Below are 16,187 nucleotides of genomic sequence, written 5' to 3'. Positions count from 1 at the left end.
GAATGCACAAGCGAGGGTTGCGGATTGAAAATCTGGACGCGCAAGCATGGGAGTGAGGCAAGGCACTATCACCGTTGCTTTAAATGTTTATGCAGAGGAGATGGTAAGAGAGAAGTGGCATTAAATGGAAGCTGGAGTAAATTGGGTTATTGATGCTTAAATTGGTAAGGTTTGCAGATGATCAAGTGTTGATTAGCCAGTCAGAGAGAGGGCTGCAGGCTCTAGTGGATGCTTAACACAAGAGCTGCTATGAATATGACATGAAAATTAATAGTAAAAAGACAAAGGTTATGAGATTTTGCAAAGCATCGCGAGCTAGCAATGTGAGATTCAACGTAAAAGTGGGTGGGGAAAACCTTGAGCAGGCAGAGCAATTTAATTATTTGGGCAGCACAGTGCTGAATGTGAACGTGGATTTTCTGCATTAAACTTGATTATGACACCACTGACGTCCTCACAGTACATTACCACTGTTTGTGACTTAATGCACATTAGGCTTCTGAGACTTCCTGTGGCCAGATATGAGCCTGAGCACCATGTAAAGTCTAGGCGGGCCAATAGGCACCAGTGGTGGCACGTGCGTATACGCATATTAGCAAGTGCACACCCAAAGATGAATGAATTATAAAAGAAAACTATTCCTTTGCAACGAGAAGGATAAGAATCCTGTCTGCATGTGCAAGAAACATGAAGCTCCGAACGCTACAGCTGTCTCCTTTTCGAATTCACGGCTCTACAAGTGTGCGATTCCGTGGCATTGCGCCGGGCGCATTTTCGGTCTATGCGATCGCTTAAGGGTGCTCTGGGGGGACGAAGTGAGCGGGGGGGTATGTACAGTTCAAATGGGTGACGGGAGCAGACTCAAAACAATCTGAGTGCGCACGCGCATATTTTTGGCGAGTGACTCGCAGGTAGTGTAGTGGTGTAGCCGCCACGTACACTACCTGCGCCCAGGATCCTAGTCCGCCTACAGAGTCATCTGTATGGCAGTTTTCTACATTACTTCCTCATAGGGTGTAAGGAAAGGAGAATTAATTGCACCTACCGTCACTTGTAAAGGTGTGTTTAAAATAATTATTTTCATGCATGCTAATATTATTTCTGTTCATGCAATTTTAAGAGTAGAATATATCAGTGATATGTTTTGCTTGCTATGTATTCTATTACGACGAAATATGATGCTCATGGATTAGTGTTAACATAATATAATTAAATCACCCTGTATCTGATCTAATACACACCCTAAATAAAGTACCACCAGCCGCCACTGATAGGCACCACTCTGCAACGGATACCCACTCAAAAAGACCAATTGAGAATTTTTATGATGGAAACAAAATTGTACTCTGGAAGTTTTTTTTTCCTAATGCTAGTCTGACTCAAGACAGCTTTTTTAAGTGAATGGTTGAAGTAAATTTGATACGATTTGTCTTCATTTGAGAGTACCGCATATAAATAATAAGTTTCTAAAATGTTAACTTTTTTTTACACTTGGTAAAACATGATTCCTCATTGTTAATTTTTATTACAAATTTAAAAAAAATTTAAGTTTTAGAGGGGCTTATACTTCAAAACCATCTTAAACTTTGCATGTGATTAATTTTTTTATGACGACTAAGGTAAAGGTAGCTCAAGGTAATTTTTTGCACCTCCCCCCTTGAAGTTTTCCGGTATCCGCTACTCAGTTCATTCCTCAGTTTACCATCAAATCCAGGCTACTACAATTCCAGCAGAAACACTACAGTAACACATACAAATAATTCAAATGAGTAGATAGGAGCAAAAAGCAAACTAAATTTTCCTCAACACTAGTTTATAAATTACCTTAAGGCATTGTATAATTCATATATCAAAATATAGTTTGGCTCAATCTTATCTCAGCTAATTCCTACAGTTGGGCAGAAATTTTTGAAGCAATTTCTTGTTTCTTGAAAGTAAATATGCAGCATATGGTGAGTAAATTATCCAATCAATAACCACAGGTAGCCATTAAGTTCATTTTATTACTATTAATTCCTTAGCTAGTTGTCCTGCTAGCAGTATGCTGGATGTTATAATAATAATTTAATGTATTGTTGGTTATACAAGTACATACAACATAGGATTCTGAATAGAAAAAAATAAATACAAAAATAACATAGAAAAAAGAGACAAGCAATGAAATGTGTACATATATGGATCTGGAGATAACACCTGATGAATCCTGTGTTTGCAACTGTATTACAAGGGAAATACAATTGTCTGTAATACATACAATGGTATTACAGGAGAAATACAATTTGTAAAAGTTTCGTATTTTTCCCTGTAATACGAATATAATACAATTGTATTAGAGGACATTTGCCACTGTAATACAATTGGAATACAAAGAGTTCCATTTTGTAATATGATCGTATTGTGGTGGTATTGCAGTGGTATTACAAATCTTGTGCTATCTGGGTACATGTTACAAAATTTTATCTTTCAGAAACTAATCAATGCCGTAGTAACATTTATGAAAGAGCAGTTCTTTCAACTTATTTTGAAATATATTTTTGCTAACTAAACATTTTATTGAAATTGGGACCTAATTGCATATCAATGATGATGAATGGTGAGGTTTTTGCCTATGTTTACTGGCTGTGGCAAATTAAGCATTTTCATTCATTTCCAAAACCAGAAGAGTTAGTATCTGAAATTGATTTCATATTTCAAATACTTCAAAAATGAAATTAGTTTACTACAATTGCCACAGATTAATAGCAAATGCTACATGCTTTGAACAATATATTCCTGTTCACTGAAAAACATTATCAGAAAAACTGCCACATTGAAAAACTTGCATCACATTAAATAGATCTGTGTTGCTTAGGTACCTAATTACATGTTGAATACAATCCCATGTAAGTCCAAAAAAGATTATACAACAATAATCATAGACTTCCTTTAGGAGTCTCTTCCTTTGTGCAGCCATTCTAAAATGACCCAAAATCATACTATCATAATATGGGAACTGTGTACGATAGAAATCTAAATCTATTTTACTTGAAACATTTTCATTTTTTAAGAGCAATGCCAAGTGATGCACGCTTTTCATCAGAATGTCAAAGAGAGAGAACTCTGTAGCATTAATTTTAATATGTCTCATCCTTTCCAATTCAAACGTGCATTTTTTGCGAATTTCCATTTGTGATTCTTCCCCTTCCACCAAAGGTATATTTTTCATTCTGGCCAGAAAATATTCACTTGCCACACTATGACGCTTAAGCACATCAGAAATTCCCCCAAAAGATGACACACGATCTGATTGATACATGGCCTCATCCTCGTCTCCAGGATAATAGCAATCATAAAATTCTGATAATCCCCTTTTGGCATAATCAAGAGGAGTATCATTGTTTCGATCAGTAATATTAATATTAGATCCATGATAAAGAAGAAGACGGACAATTGCATAATGCCCTTCCTTACATGCATAGTGAAGTGCAGTCATACCATGTGCATCCTTAGAATCAATAACGTAACTAGATTCTAACAGGATCCTGACAACTTCGAATTCCCCTCTTTTGACCGAAATGTGAAGTGGAGTTAATCCACATTTGCAAACTGAATTTACATCTGCATTAAAATGCATAAGTGTCTTCACAATTTCCGCATTTCCAAACTGAGCAGCAGCGTGAATAGGGAGTAAAACTGATTTACATCTGCAACGATAAGTAGCATTATCAGACCTTGGAGTAGTGTAAAATGCAGTTCTGCAATCTTTTTCCCTGAAATTAACACTACCACCACATTTCATAAGATATCTAATGACTTCTACATTTCGCATCTTGATTGCTAAAGTCATCAATTCTGGATACCTTTGTGCATTACCTAAGGTTGGAAGAAGTGAATGCATTAATTTGGAGCGACCACTTTCCATTGCATAAAATAAAGGTGTTCTTCCTATTTCATCTCGAACATTAGCATCAGCTTTGTAAGATATCAACAGTTCAGCAATTTCAAATTGTCTAAAAAATAATGCATAATGCAAAGGAAAGAACTTCCGACACAATGAGTAAGAATACCATAAATGATTCACATTGGCTCCATACTTTAACAGGGATTCTACAACACTGATGTAACCGTTTTTGATGGCATGAAAAAAAAAGTCATAATTGCCAACATCAGAAGATGTAACGGTAAATCCATATTGAAGAAGTATTTCACTAATTGAGCACGGCATCATCTCTGTACCAGTCCCAGAGGCTACAAGAGATTTCCTATTGCATTCTTTATTTACATCCGGAGAATGCTGTAATATTAACTCAACCATACCCGTGTCCTCTCTCTCCACAGATATAAGCAAAATGGACTTACCAGAGGGATCATGATCGTCAACTCTACATCCATATTTCAAGAGTACTCTGGCAACCTCTTTGTGTCCTTCCATTACAGCCAAGAATATAGGAGAATGCCCTTCATTATATTTAGAAGTAATAACACAATTAACATCTGCCCCTTCCTTTAAAAGATGCTCAGCAATATCAGAATGGCCGACCATGGCAGCCAAATGAAGAGGAGAATAACCATTTGCATATTCTTTTACGTTGGCACCGGCATTCAACAATAACTTAACTGTTTCATGACTGCCATTTTCAACAGCGAAGTGAATAGGAGTGTAGCCTTCATTGCCAACAGATTTGCAGACACAATTCACATCAGCCCCATGCTTAATGAGAAGCTCAGCAACAACTACAAAACCATGCAGTGCAGCAATGTGAAGAGGAGTATAACCCTTTCCTAGGTCATTTATTTTTGCACCTCTGCCCAAGAGCAATTCCACTACTTTACTGTTCCCTGCTTCAGCAGCAAAGTGTATTGCAGTATAGCCTTCATTTAGTTCTGAAGTACACTCACAATTTACATTAGCCCCATACTTAAAAAGACTTTCTGCTGCATAATAGAGGCCATTTCTTGCAGCAATATGAAGGGGAGTATAACCACCTGCACATTCATTGACATTTGCCCCACCATTTATAAGAAATGTCACTACTTCATCATTACCATTTTCTACAGCAAAAAGTAATGCAGTGTAGTCCTTATTCCGCTTACTTTTACACACACTATTCACATCAGCACTATGATCTAAAAGAAGCTTCACCATTGGAGGATATCCATTATGTGTAGCAATGTGAAGCGGAGTTTTACCTTTTCCTAGGGCATTAATTTCAGCACCCTTGCTCAAAAGTAACTTGACCATTTCCATACTGCCTTTTTGAACAGCTAGATGAATTGGGCTGTTATCATCGATGCAATCAGATACGGACTCATTGTTAACATCAGCCCCATGTTTTATTAAGTAATCAGCAGCATGAAAACAAGCTCTTTCTAATAGAAATATAATTGGTGATTTCCTGTCATAGTTCAATGCATTGATGTGGGCTCCGGATTCTACAAGCAATTTAATAACTTCCAAATTTTTCCTTCTGGCTGCAACGTGAAGAGGAGTATCCCCTTTCTCATCACTAGAATTAACACGTGCACCTTTATCTAAAAGAATCTTCACTGCCTCAAAGCTTCCCAGTGCAACAGCTACATGGAGTGGGGTGGTGATTCCCACATGTGGACTTTTTGGGTAGTTAACACTACAACCTTTGGCCAAAAGAAACTTAGCAACTCCTAATCGCTTGCACTTCAAGGCTTCAAGGAGTAAAGAATATCCATTTAACCATTCTGGTCTATGAAGAAGACCACAAGAATTCAGTAATCGTTCTACCTCAGTAAGATGTCCCCTACTAATTGCCCTCCTCACACTGATGGATGTGATGCGTCTAGACCTTGGCATGATGACCAAGTTCATAAACGTATTTAATATTGGTTATATTATCAAAGGATTCCTTACAATAATCGACTAATAATCAATTTACACATATTTCTCTTGAACACCAACAATTTCAATTATAATAATTGTTTCTCCAGGAGGTTTCCAAACATCGTTCAGAGTTTTCTGCTATGGCTTGAACAAGGAACTACTTTCAAACTTTCCTAAACAGGACCCAGCACCTGAAAATGAATACACAATCATAGCATGTTTTTTTAAAAAGTAATCAACTTTATTAGAGCAGGTAATAAGGAAAGTTAAATATTTACTGAGCCTAAATTGGAACATTTATATTCTATGGAAATATTTTTAAAAAAAATGTGATCTTGTGTACGTGCCAATCTTTTTTAACACTGGACCTAATGACAGTTTTTAAGCATATAGCTGAATTGTATTGTTCGTTGTTTCTGTTGTGAACGGTGTATTATGCATCCCAGGTTCTCGAGTATATATTAATTTTTTAATGGGATGCTTTCATGTTTTCTTCAGCTCCAAGAATTAATATATATAGTTTTTATTTTTGTAAAATTATCTATGAAATATTTTGTACCAAAAAATGTTACTACGAAGAGGATGTAATATGTTGTTATAAATGAATTGCAGTTTATGTTACTGTTTGTAAATTATTATGTGCAAATTTTATGCATGTAAGATTTTTAAGTATAATTAAAAGGCATTACATATGTATATTTGTGAACTATGGTTTACCCCTCTCCTTTTATGTTTAATGGAATACGGCAAAAAAATTTCTACTTGGGGCTAAACTTAAAGCCACCTGGTACTCTGGGTAGGGATTGTGGGTCAACAACTACCCACAGTGGTTAGCTGTGAGATGAGCAAGTTGTCTCGTTTTCCATCTTAGGTGGCATTTGTCTATCCTTAGTTTGGAAGGCCATGTAAATGATTAGAAAACCTGTGAAGATGTTGTGATGCAAAGAGTGCCGCACACTATTATGTCTCCAATCATGTGGGGTTGGAGCCAGCAGATCTTTGGCATATGTTTGAAGGTGGAGGCCAAAGAGTGACACCCTTTTACTCTGAGTATGGTAAAATTTACCTTCACCTCTGTAGTGCTACAATGTGGAAGGCATGGGGAAACCCCCATATATATATATATCACGAGAAACCCAACCCTCTTCATCTTCACTCATATCTATTTTATGTTATGATGGAATTCTCTGTAGTAAAATATTCCGGAGGTAAACTAGTCCCTCATTAATATCCGGGCGGGGACTACTCGCGAGGGTATATTAGTGGAGTGTGATATATTGTTAAAGATAGGGATTTGAAACATAAGATTGGTTTGCAAATGTGGTTGGCTATAGAGATCTTGACGGTGGAAATGCAAAGAATGAACCTCAATGTATTCAAAATCAGCAAAATGAAGTGGCCTGAAGGAGACTTTTGGGAGTAGAAGCTACAGAGTTATACACAAATTGATAGCTTATTGGTAGAGGTCCGTGAATTTCGCGAGACGCGATATCGCGAAAGAACACGAAATAACGCGAAATCGGAGAATAAAAACGAAATTTCGCGTTTTTGGCGATTTTAGGTGGATTAGCGAAAAAAATCACATCTAACGAGTCATAATCTATTAAAGCCTAAGCCTTCATTGTTTAACGCTGCCGACGTTCATTTTCTTCATCTCATTACGATTCCAAGGTCAATTGGCTAGTTTAGTCTCGCGCATAACGCATCCGCGTAAAATCGCGAACAGTAGTGATTTCTCCGCCAGAATTTGCCGTTAAATTTATCACAGCCTCTCTCTTCGATTCCCATGTATCAATCCTGAAGAATGAGGCGCTTTCTCACCAGAAGAATTAGATATTATGAATTAAAAATGTGCGGAAAGAAATTTAACGCGGCCGCGGAAGAGCGGAAATACAAGCTCACGCGCCTGGTACGCGTCAATGCCGAGCAGTAATTCTGATTATGTAAGATTTCACTTTTTCCCGGCGTATGATGGCGGTGAATTCTTCTCGGGTTTCCATCCGGGTGAGCTCCATCTCCATCGCTGCCGACGTTTCGATAGAATCCTTTTCTATCGTCATCAGGGCCGATGATACCAGTAGGAAAGTGCCAGGTTTATATATCCTCGGTCGTTATGTTGGGTCGTTCTGATTGGCGGAGAAAGAGTGCGCTTTTCCCGCCACTTTCAAAATCGGGTTCCATGCCTTACTTAAGTTGAAACCCTCGTCTCTGTTGAAGTTTTTCTTGGAGAGTCGTATTTCAATTGCCTCCTTGGTGAGGCGATCCCAGTAGCCGCTGGAGTGGCAGAGAATTTTGGTGTTTTCCCAGCGAATCGCGTGGTCGAGATTGATGGCGTGCTCCGCAACCGCCGATTTCGCTGGTTGGCACAGCCGGAGATGACGCTTATGCTCTTTGATTCGGGTCTCGATCGTTCTTCCCGTTTCACCGATATACTCCTCACCACACTCGCATGGTATGCTGTAGACACCAGGCAATTAATTTCAGTCCTGCAGGGTCTTTGGCACGGACTAAGACTTGTCTTAGTTTTTTGTGAGGCAGATGCACTGTCCGTATGTTGTGTTTATGAAGAATGCGCGAAATCTTGCCGGATACCGTAGAGACGTACGGCAGGTATGCGTTGGCCACCGGTTTCCGCTCTTCTTCATGTGTCTTCCTTTTTCCTTCAAAGGCCCTTTTCAGGGCCATGGAGATTTCTCTCGAGCTATAACCATTTCCACGGAATGTCTTCTTCAGATGTCCGAGTTCTGCAGGAAGGCTTTGTTGGTCGGAAATGACTCTGGCTCTATGTAATCCAACAAAGCCTTCCTGCAGAACTCGGACATCTGAAGAAGACATTCCGTGGAAATGGTTATAGCTCGAGAGAAATCTCCATGGCCCTGAAAAGGGCCTTTGAAGGAAAAAGGAAGACACATGAAGAAGAGCGGAAACTGGTGGCCAACGCATACCTGCCGTACGTCTCTACGGTATCCGGCAAGATTTCGCGCATTCTTCATAAACACAACATACGGACAGTGCATCTGCCTCACAAAAAACTAAGACAAGTCTTAGTCCGTGCCAAAGACCCTGCAGGACTGAAATTAATTGCCTGGTGTCTACAGCATACCATGCGAGTGTGGTGAGGAGTATATCGGTGAAACGGGAAGAACGATCGAGACCCGAATCAAAGAGCATAAGCGTCATCTCCGGCTGTGCCAACCAGCGAAATCGGCGGTTGCGGAGCACGCCATCAATCTCGACCACGCGATTCGCTGGGAAAACACCAAAATTCTCTGCCACTCCAGCGGCTACTGGGATCGCCTCACCAAGGAGGCAATTGAAATACGACTCTCCAAGAAAAACTTCAACAGAGACGAGGGTTTCAACTTAAGTAAGGCATGGAACCCGATTTTGAAAGTGGCGGGAAAAGCGCACTCTTTCTCCGCCAATCAGAACGACCCAACATAACGACCGAGGATATATAAACCTGGCACTTTCCTACTGGCATCATCGGCCCTGATGACGATAGAAAAGGATTCTATCGAAACGTCGGCAGCGATGGAGATGGAGCTCACCCGGATGGAAACCCGAGAAGAATTCACCGCCAGTAATTCTGATGACTCACCGCGACGCATTAGACGAAGTTATTGGATAACTTTGTTGCAGGAAAACCTTGAGTGTGGGTCTAATGTAACAATTTCGTTGACTTAAACACGGCCGCTGGCTGGGACGGGGCCGCCGTTCACGGCACGGCCCACAGCGTGACAGAGAGTCGTCTCGTCTGAAAGCGGCCTGAATTTCACGGCGTTGTGACGTGAACAGCGGCCGGCGAAAAGTCGTTTCGTCAGAAAGCGGCCTCTATGTAGCACTGCCTGTATTTCACGCCGTAGACGGTGCACCGTCGGGCCGGATTGAAATGGGCGCCGTGGTGACAACGTAGCGCCTGCAGTGGAGGAAGGGAAGGAAGGAACAGAAAAGATAGGAGGAGAGGGGGTTCTCCCTATTAGCGGACGGATTGTCGGATATTCGGCTCTCCACTGAGCTACAATAAAAAAAAACCATTTCGACATTGGCCAAATCTAATATCTAATTCTCCAGGTGAGAAAGCGTCTCATTCTAAATGTTTCATGATCGATAAATAGGAAATGATTTTTCAAGTTTCTTTGAATCCGATTATGTTTTATCAAGTGTGCTTCTTTCACTCCCTTTCCTGACCAATTGGCAACAGCTGTAATCAAAACTAAGCTATTTTGTTGTACCTAGCTGCTGTCCTACCTTCGCTCAACACCTGGGTGAGGAGTATCGAAAGGGAACCCATGACATGAAACATTTCGGCCAATTTGTAAGTTATACAGTACTATGGTTATACCGTACATACCCAGCACTCATTTTGAAAACACCATTGTGACAGGTTGTGTTTTGCGGTTGGACTGTTTTTTGTCGTAGTTCCAGCTTTAAATATCAAAAGAAGGATAGAAATTTTAAAATGCCAAAAGCTAGTGATAATGTTCATACCAGGGCAAGTAAATTCAGCTGAGAAGGATTTTATGTGAAAAACAGAGTATTACTGTGCAAATTTTGCGATAAAAGATTTTAATTTAAAAGATGTGACACTTTGTTAAAGCACATCAGTAGCGATACACATAAACGTGCGAAAGAAAGGGGACCCGCAAAACGACAGCTATAATTTGAACACACAGTCACTCAGTCAAAGAAATCAAAGGAGGAGCTTGTTCTTGCTACTATAGAAGCATTTTTGAAGGCTTTATTTAGCGTAGAGAAACTTGACAATCCAAAAATTCTGAAATGGCTCTCGAAGTATACACATATGAGGTAGTGGGAATTTGCCTTTTGCCGATCGTATTCACCAAGACTACATACTTGATTCATTCATACACCTTGGGAAAATTGTAGCATTATAATAACACCGCCAAGATTTTCTACAACACCGAAATCACATGGTTTTAAAACAAATTTTAGCAAAAAATAAAACCACTTTCACGGACCATTACTTATTGGTAATGCTGGAGTGGGTATAATATTTAGAAAGAGTGCCAGGATACATTCTAGTTAAGCAAAGATTCAGGTCAAGGATTGCAATAGTAACCTCGGTGAAGATATTTACAGAGACCATAATTTAGTTATGATGACATTTATTATAGTACTCTAATGCTTGAGGTAGGTTTCCATGGAGTACCTACTTAAGAACCATGCAGGGAACCTCCTTTTCCTTCAAGCAATTCCCTCTTCAATTCACAATAAGGCCTATTCTCTTTCACTCTATCTAAAAATGCTACATATTCTCTTCCTTCCTCTCCCTTGCATACCTACCATTCTACCCTCTAAGACATCCCCTCCCCACTAAGTTCTCGCTCCATCCATACCTTCTGTCTCATCCATATCACATCTAAAAGCTGACTCTCTTCACCCATCACGTCCAGCACTTCGTTGTTCCTCCTCCTCTCCCGCACACTTTACCTTCTCCATTCTTTGCCACACCCACATCTCGAATGCCTCGAGTCTTCTCTAGTCCTCCTTCCTCCGTGTCCATGTTTCGGCTTCGTAATGAGCTACACTCTAGATCAATCTCTTCACTGACATTTTCTTTTAACTCTTACATAACGATCCTCTCATAAGCTCCTTCCTGTTCATGAACGTCTCCTTTGCTAATGCAATTCTCTTACTGACGTGCTTACTGCTGTATCTGTTTTCCTCTAATATGCTGCCCAAATAGTTGAATTGATCTACTCGCTCAAGTTTTTCCCCACTACATTTACCTTGATTCTCACATTCCTATGCTCATGATGCTTTACAAAACCGCATTACTTTGGTCTTCTTGCTATTGATTCTCATTCCATACTCCTAGCTACGCTCGTTTAACGCATCCACTGGAGCCTGAAGCCCTCTTGCTGACTAGCTGATCATCCGCAAACCTGACTGATTTGAACATCGTTCCTCCCACTCCTACTTCCAACTCATCCCATGCTTCTCTTACCATCTCCCAAGCATATACATTAAAAAGCAGCGGCAGGCCTTAACGACAAATAGAAGGCAGCACAGTCTGGGCCATACACAGATAATGAATCAGTCGCCTATCCCTCCAATCTACAACTATTTTCTTGAGAATATCCATTAACTTTACCCAGTCCACTCTATCAAATTCTTTTGCAAAATCCACTAAGCAGGCAGGTATGTCCTGTTCATATTCTAGGTACCTCACCACAAGGGACCTCATTATCCCTTTTGCATCATGAGTTGTCTTCCCTTTTCTTAAACCAAACTGACCTTCACCCAAATACTTTGCAGATTTGTTTGAATCTGTCTGAAATAGCTATACGACCACCCCAGTAGCAGAGTTGGTTGCCGTTACACTGCAGCAATGTAGCAAATGTTGTGCTAAAGTCGCGGTCACAATGGTCTGTTGAAGGCACGTCACATTATGACCATCAACTTGTGACCGGCCTGCAACCAATTATCAACTTTGGTTGGTAACGATAACATTGTAATAATATCATCTGTAAAATAACATTGTTGTAGCAGCCTGACCCACAGCCGTTGGAAGTGGATACATTTATTGCAAGTTGATCTTATCGATGGCACCTCATTCATTTATGTAATTAGGACAATTTTGATGTTTTCTAAAACTTTGCTACCCTTTTATGTATTTTGCTACCTTTTAAAAAACTTGATACCCTTTTATGTATGTACTTCATCCATTTCATCGTAGGTACTAGGGAAATTTGTCGTTAAGGCCTGCCTGTGCTAGTATTACAAGGTGAATACCAGTGAATACAAATTTTGCTCGCTGCTTTGAGATTTCTACTAACATCTTTACAGCCAAAATAATGTTATTTTCAATGCGACAACACTCATTAATCCACCGTTAACCTTTTCCCTACTGTATACGTATATATACGTGAGGACGTTTCCTGACCCGGGAGACGACGGGCGTATATATACGTGTGAGATTTTCCCGGCCAGGAGATCGAAAGCCGTATATATAAGTTTTCTAGCTCTCCCCCTTTTAGGACGGTCGTGGGTTTACGACGTCTTTGTCTCGGGACCCAACGCTTCGGGGTTTAGGATTAAACCTCGGAATCCGGGAGCAGGTACCCGGACCCTTCGTCTTTTAGAACCCCTCTCAGCGGTACGGGACAGCAGTCATTCAATTGTTTATACAGTCAATTTTCGAAATAAATATTTGTTCATTTCTCAAGAAATATACACTAAGAATTGAATTATTTGTCTTTTGAGCAGCGTTTACAATTTTAAAACGAAATTCTACGACAAATATTAACTTATATCTCGAGTTATGTATAAACATCAACATGGAAATTGTTGCTGCGTTAAATGCGTTAATAATGGCCTTACAACTTCGTTTAAAATTTGACAATGCTCAGATAAAAATGAGGAATTCAATTCAAAGTCTGTAATTTACGTGCAAGCAACAATTATCCATTTGCTAAATCATATAAGCAATACATAAGTTGACCGTGAACCAATGCCGCAGGTATGGTCGTAAACCCGGAAAGGAGGGAGCACAACTACTCTCGGAGTCCAAGATAATGTGAAGTCCCTGCGTAAATGGGTCGAAAAAGGTTCAGCGAGACCCTTCTTAACGAATGCCCTCCAAAAATGCTCCGTACCACGAGAAAGAAGAGTCTCTTGGGGCTCAGTACAGCAGTCATGCTAAGACGAAAACTCCACCATCTCGAAAGGGTTAATAATCAGTGTCAAGTGGTTAGAATGCACAAAGTTTGACAAGGTTGAAAAATATGGGCCATGAGTTGTAACTATCAGTGTTCCATCGTGATTGAATTGTAAACAGTGCCATTACACTATCGATAAATGTCTGACAGCATAGGTGGATTTATGGGGGGGAGGGGGTGCCCCTCCCAGATGCTTAAAAAATAGAATTTTTAAAAATAGGGTTATCATTATGTTCGTTTTGTTTAGAGTATTTCAGTGCTTCAATAATTAAATTTCATATTAATATAAAGAGAATAATGTACAATAATTGTTATATGTTGTTTTTAATCTCATATATAAGAAGACCATATGCCTGGGAGGCCCTTGTGCCCCCCGAGAAAAAAATCCTGAGTCCACCCTTGTCTGATATGTAAAAATTGTCAGTGGTGTGTTCACCATAGATATGTCATTTCATGATCAAGCTATCAAGATCAAAGCTGAGTGTGAAGTTTGTTTTTCTAGTACATCAATGAATGGCAGTGAGATAAGTCACCTGTGCCACTTGCAATTGCTAATTTAAGGCTTAATATCAGTGAATACATAAAAAATAATGTTCATCATGATGAGCTCTGTGATTGTAAGCTGTATGTACTGTATTGTGAAGAATATAAGACTGATAGTGACCTCCAATTTAGGGTGATTGTATTTGCCCAATTTCCCACTACATTTTTATGGCGTGTGCTAGCATATCATTTGTATATTTACCTATGTTAATCAAATATGTTGAGCTTGTGTGTGTTGATATAGGAACTGATTCGTGACCTCAAATGTGAATTGTGTGCAGACTGTTTTCCTGTGAATTGGCATTCATGAAACCAAGAAAATGGTGAAACTCTGTAACATTATCATGAAATAAAAGTTTCTTTTAACAGTTAAGTGCATGTCTTATGTTACTTAAACTGCCTATTGCTTTTCATAGATAACAACCTAAATGCTATTTTTCATTGTTTTAGAAAGTGCATTCCTTGTGGTCTCTGAATTATCAGTAGCTTTCCAAACCCCGCTACTTACATGAATGGAATGCAGAGCAACAGATGTTTTGATATTACACAGGAGTAACGTCTTTTTGTCTGTGATTAACGCTCTCCAGGTATGTATAAATGAATGTCTCATGCATTCCACAGATTAGTGTTATGCGTCATGGTTGGTGGTCAGAGTTATTTTTCAGGTCAAACCCCTTAGAGATGAATTGTGCTTAACATAAACCATTACTCCATCGGAGAGGGTTCATGCAAGTGATTGGGGAGAGGAGAAGTCTACATAGGCCTGAATTAGATTATTGCAATGGTATGTGGTGCGCAAGCAAAATATTTTTGGAAGGTCTCAATGTGACGTGGATTATTGGAAACTTAGCATGTAGCGGGCACATCGCAGGGATGTAACCGCCGCTCCTGTGACGTTGCTGCACCCTCACGTTGATTGCATCAAGATGTGCCTGCAACGTTGTGGGACCATCCACTGCTACTGGGGCAATAATATACACATCCTACCACTGAAATGCATTAGAATGATTTGTATGAATCAAGGGTAATGGGAATTTTGAGTATATACCCAGTTTGCCGGACAGACTTCATGAGTATTTGTTTCAGATTTTGTAAGGGAGACTTAAAGTGTTACGGAGTCAAACTTACAACCTGCTCTTCATATTTCTCCCCTTTTTGATTTATTTAGAATACTTGAGGTGAGTTTACACTTAGTAACATGTTACATTTAATTGTTTTACGAAAAAGTTACAAATCTGTGTAACATGTAACACTGTTTTATGGTACAATGTTACATGTAGCAATATGTTAAGGTGCGTTTACACTGTGTAACATGTTACATAAACATGATAAATGTAACAAGTTACTTGTAACATTTGTTTTATAACAAGAGTCCAGCGGAGCCAAAAATGCACAAATAACATGTTACAGATTCAGTCCTAGCCCACCCGTCAACTGGCTATCCCCATCACGCGCCTCACCTCTGTTCTATAATACGTGTTGTATATATTCCCTTTTCGTGCGGGAAACCAAAAACTTATTATGCAACACGAATTTTTGTTTTGTAACACAATGTTACATGTAACTTTGTTACACGGATTTGTAACTTCTTGGTAAAACATGCTATATGTATTAACTTATATGTATAACATGTTACACAGTGTAAACGCTCCTTTACACAGATTTGTAACTTTTCCGTGAAACATATTTTATGTAACTTGTTTATATAAAATGTTACTACCAGTGTGACCTACTCCCTCTGATTCAGGGTGTCTTCACAGCTGTTCACACATGCCACACATCATGCCACACATGTTCACAGCTCTGAAGGTCTGCGTTGCGTCGGCGCGACGACAGGTCCAGCGATGCAATCGAAGTCATAACAAAAATCTTGGATCTCCCAACACCAAAGTACAACACAATACCAGCCCCTTGGAACCAAGGATGGTTCCAAACAAGGAGGTATACAAGTAGGATATTAACAATAATTTATGTTAACAACAACCTCCTTGCTTCGAACGAACTACACTGTAAGAACGGCAACACCGCAAAAGCGACTAATCGCTACAGAAACCTATCGAACAAGCTATCGCAGCTATCGAATGTCAAGAGATTTGTAATGATATCGACAATATCGATACCTGTTT

General features: G+C 39.6%; 1 protein-coding gene across 2 annotated transcripts; it reads right to left on the bottom strand.

The window, feature by feature from the left end:
- Positions 1 to 1,983: 1,983 nt before the first annotated feature.
- LOC124154255 (ankyrin-3-like) lies at positions 1,984 to 16,076 on the bottom strand. 2 transcript variants are annotated; one of them, XM_046527860.1, is made up of 2 exons: positions 15,782 to 16,076; positions 1,984 to 6,024 (listed from the first exon to the last, which is right to left on the bottom strand). In XM_046527860.1, the coding sequence occupies exon 2, from the start codon at positions 5,819 to 5,821 to the stop codon at positions 2,777 to 2,779; it is 3,045 nt and encodes a 1,014-aa protein (XP_046383816.1). In that variant the 5' UTR covers positions 5,822 to 6,024; positions 15,782 to 16,076; the 3' UTR covers positions 1,984 to 2,776. The 2 variants fall into 2 exon arrangements, with proteins under 2 accessions (XP_046383816.1, XP_046383817.1); XM_046527861.1 differs by having other exon boundaries at positions 15,795 to 16,076.
- Positions 16,077 to 16,187: the final 111 nt, after the last annotated feature.

This window comes from Ischnura elegans, chromosome 2 (assembly GCF_921293095.1).
Source record: "Ischnura elegans chromosome 2, ioIscEleg1.1, whole genome shotgun sequence".
Classification (NCBI taxonomy): domain Eukaryota; kingdom Metazoa; phylum Arthropoda; class Insecta; order Odonata; family Coenagrionidae; genus Ischnura; species Ischnura elegans.
The sequence above is the reverse complement of the archived record's forward strand: the minus strand, read 5'-3'. Positions and strand labels throughout refer to the sequence as shown.

Bases quoted from the DNA above. Each gene is read 5' to 3' on its own strand.
- LOC124154255 (XM_046527860.1), bottom strand. From the start codon at position 5,821: ATGAACTTGGTCATCATGCCAAGGTCTAGACGCATCACATCCATCAGT.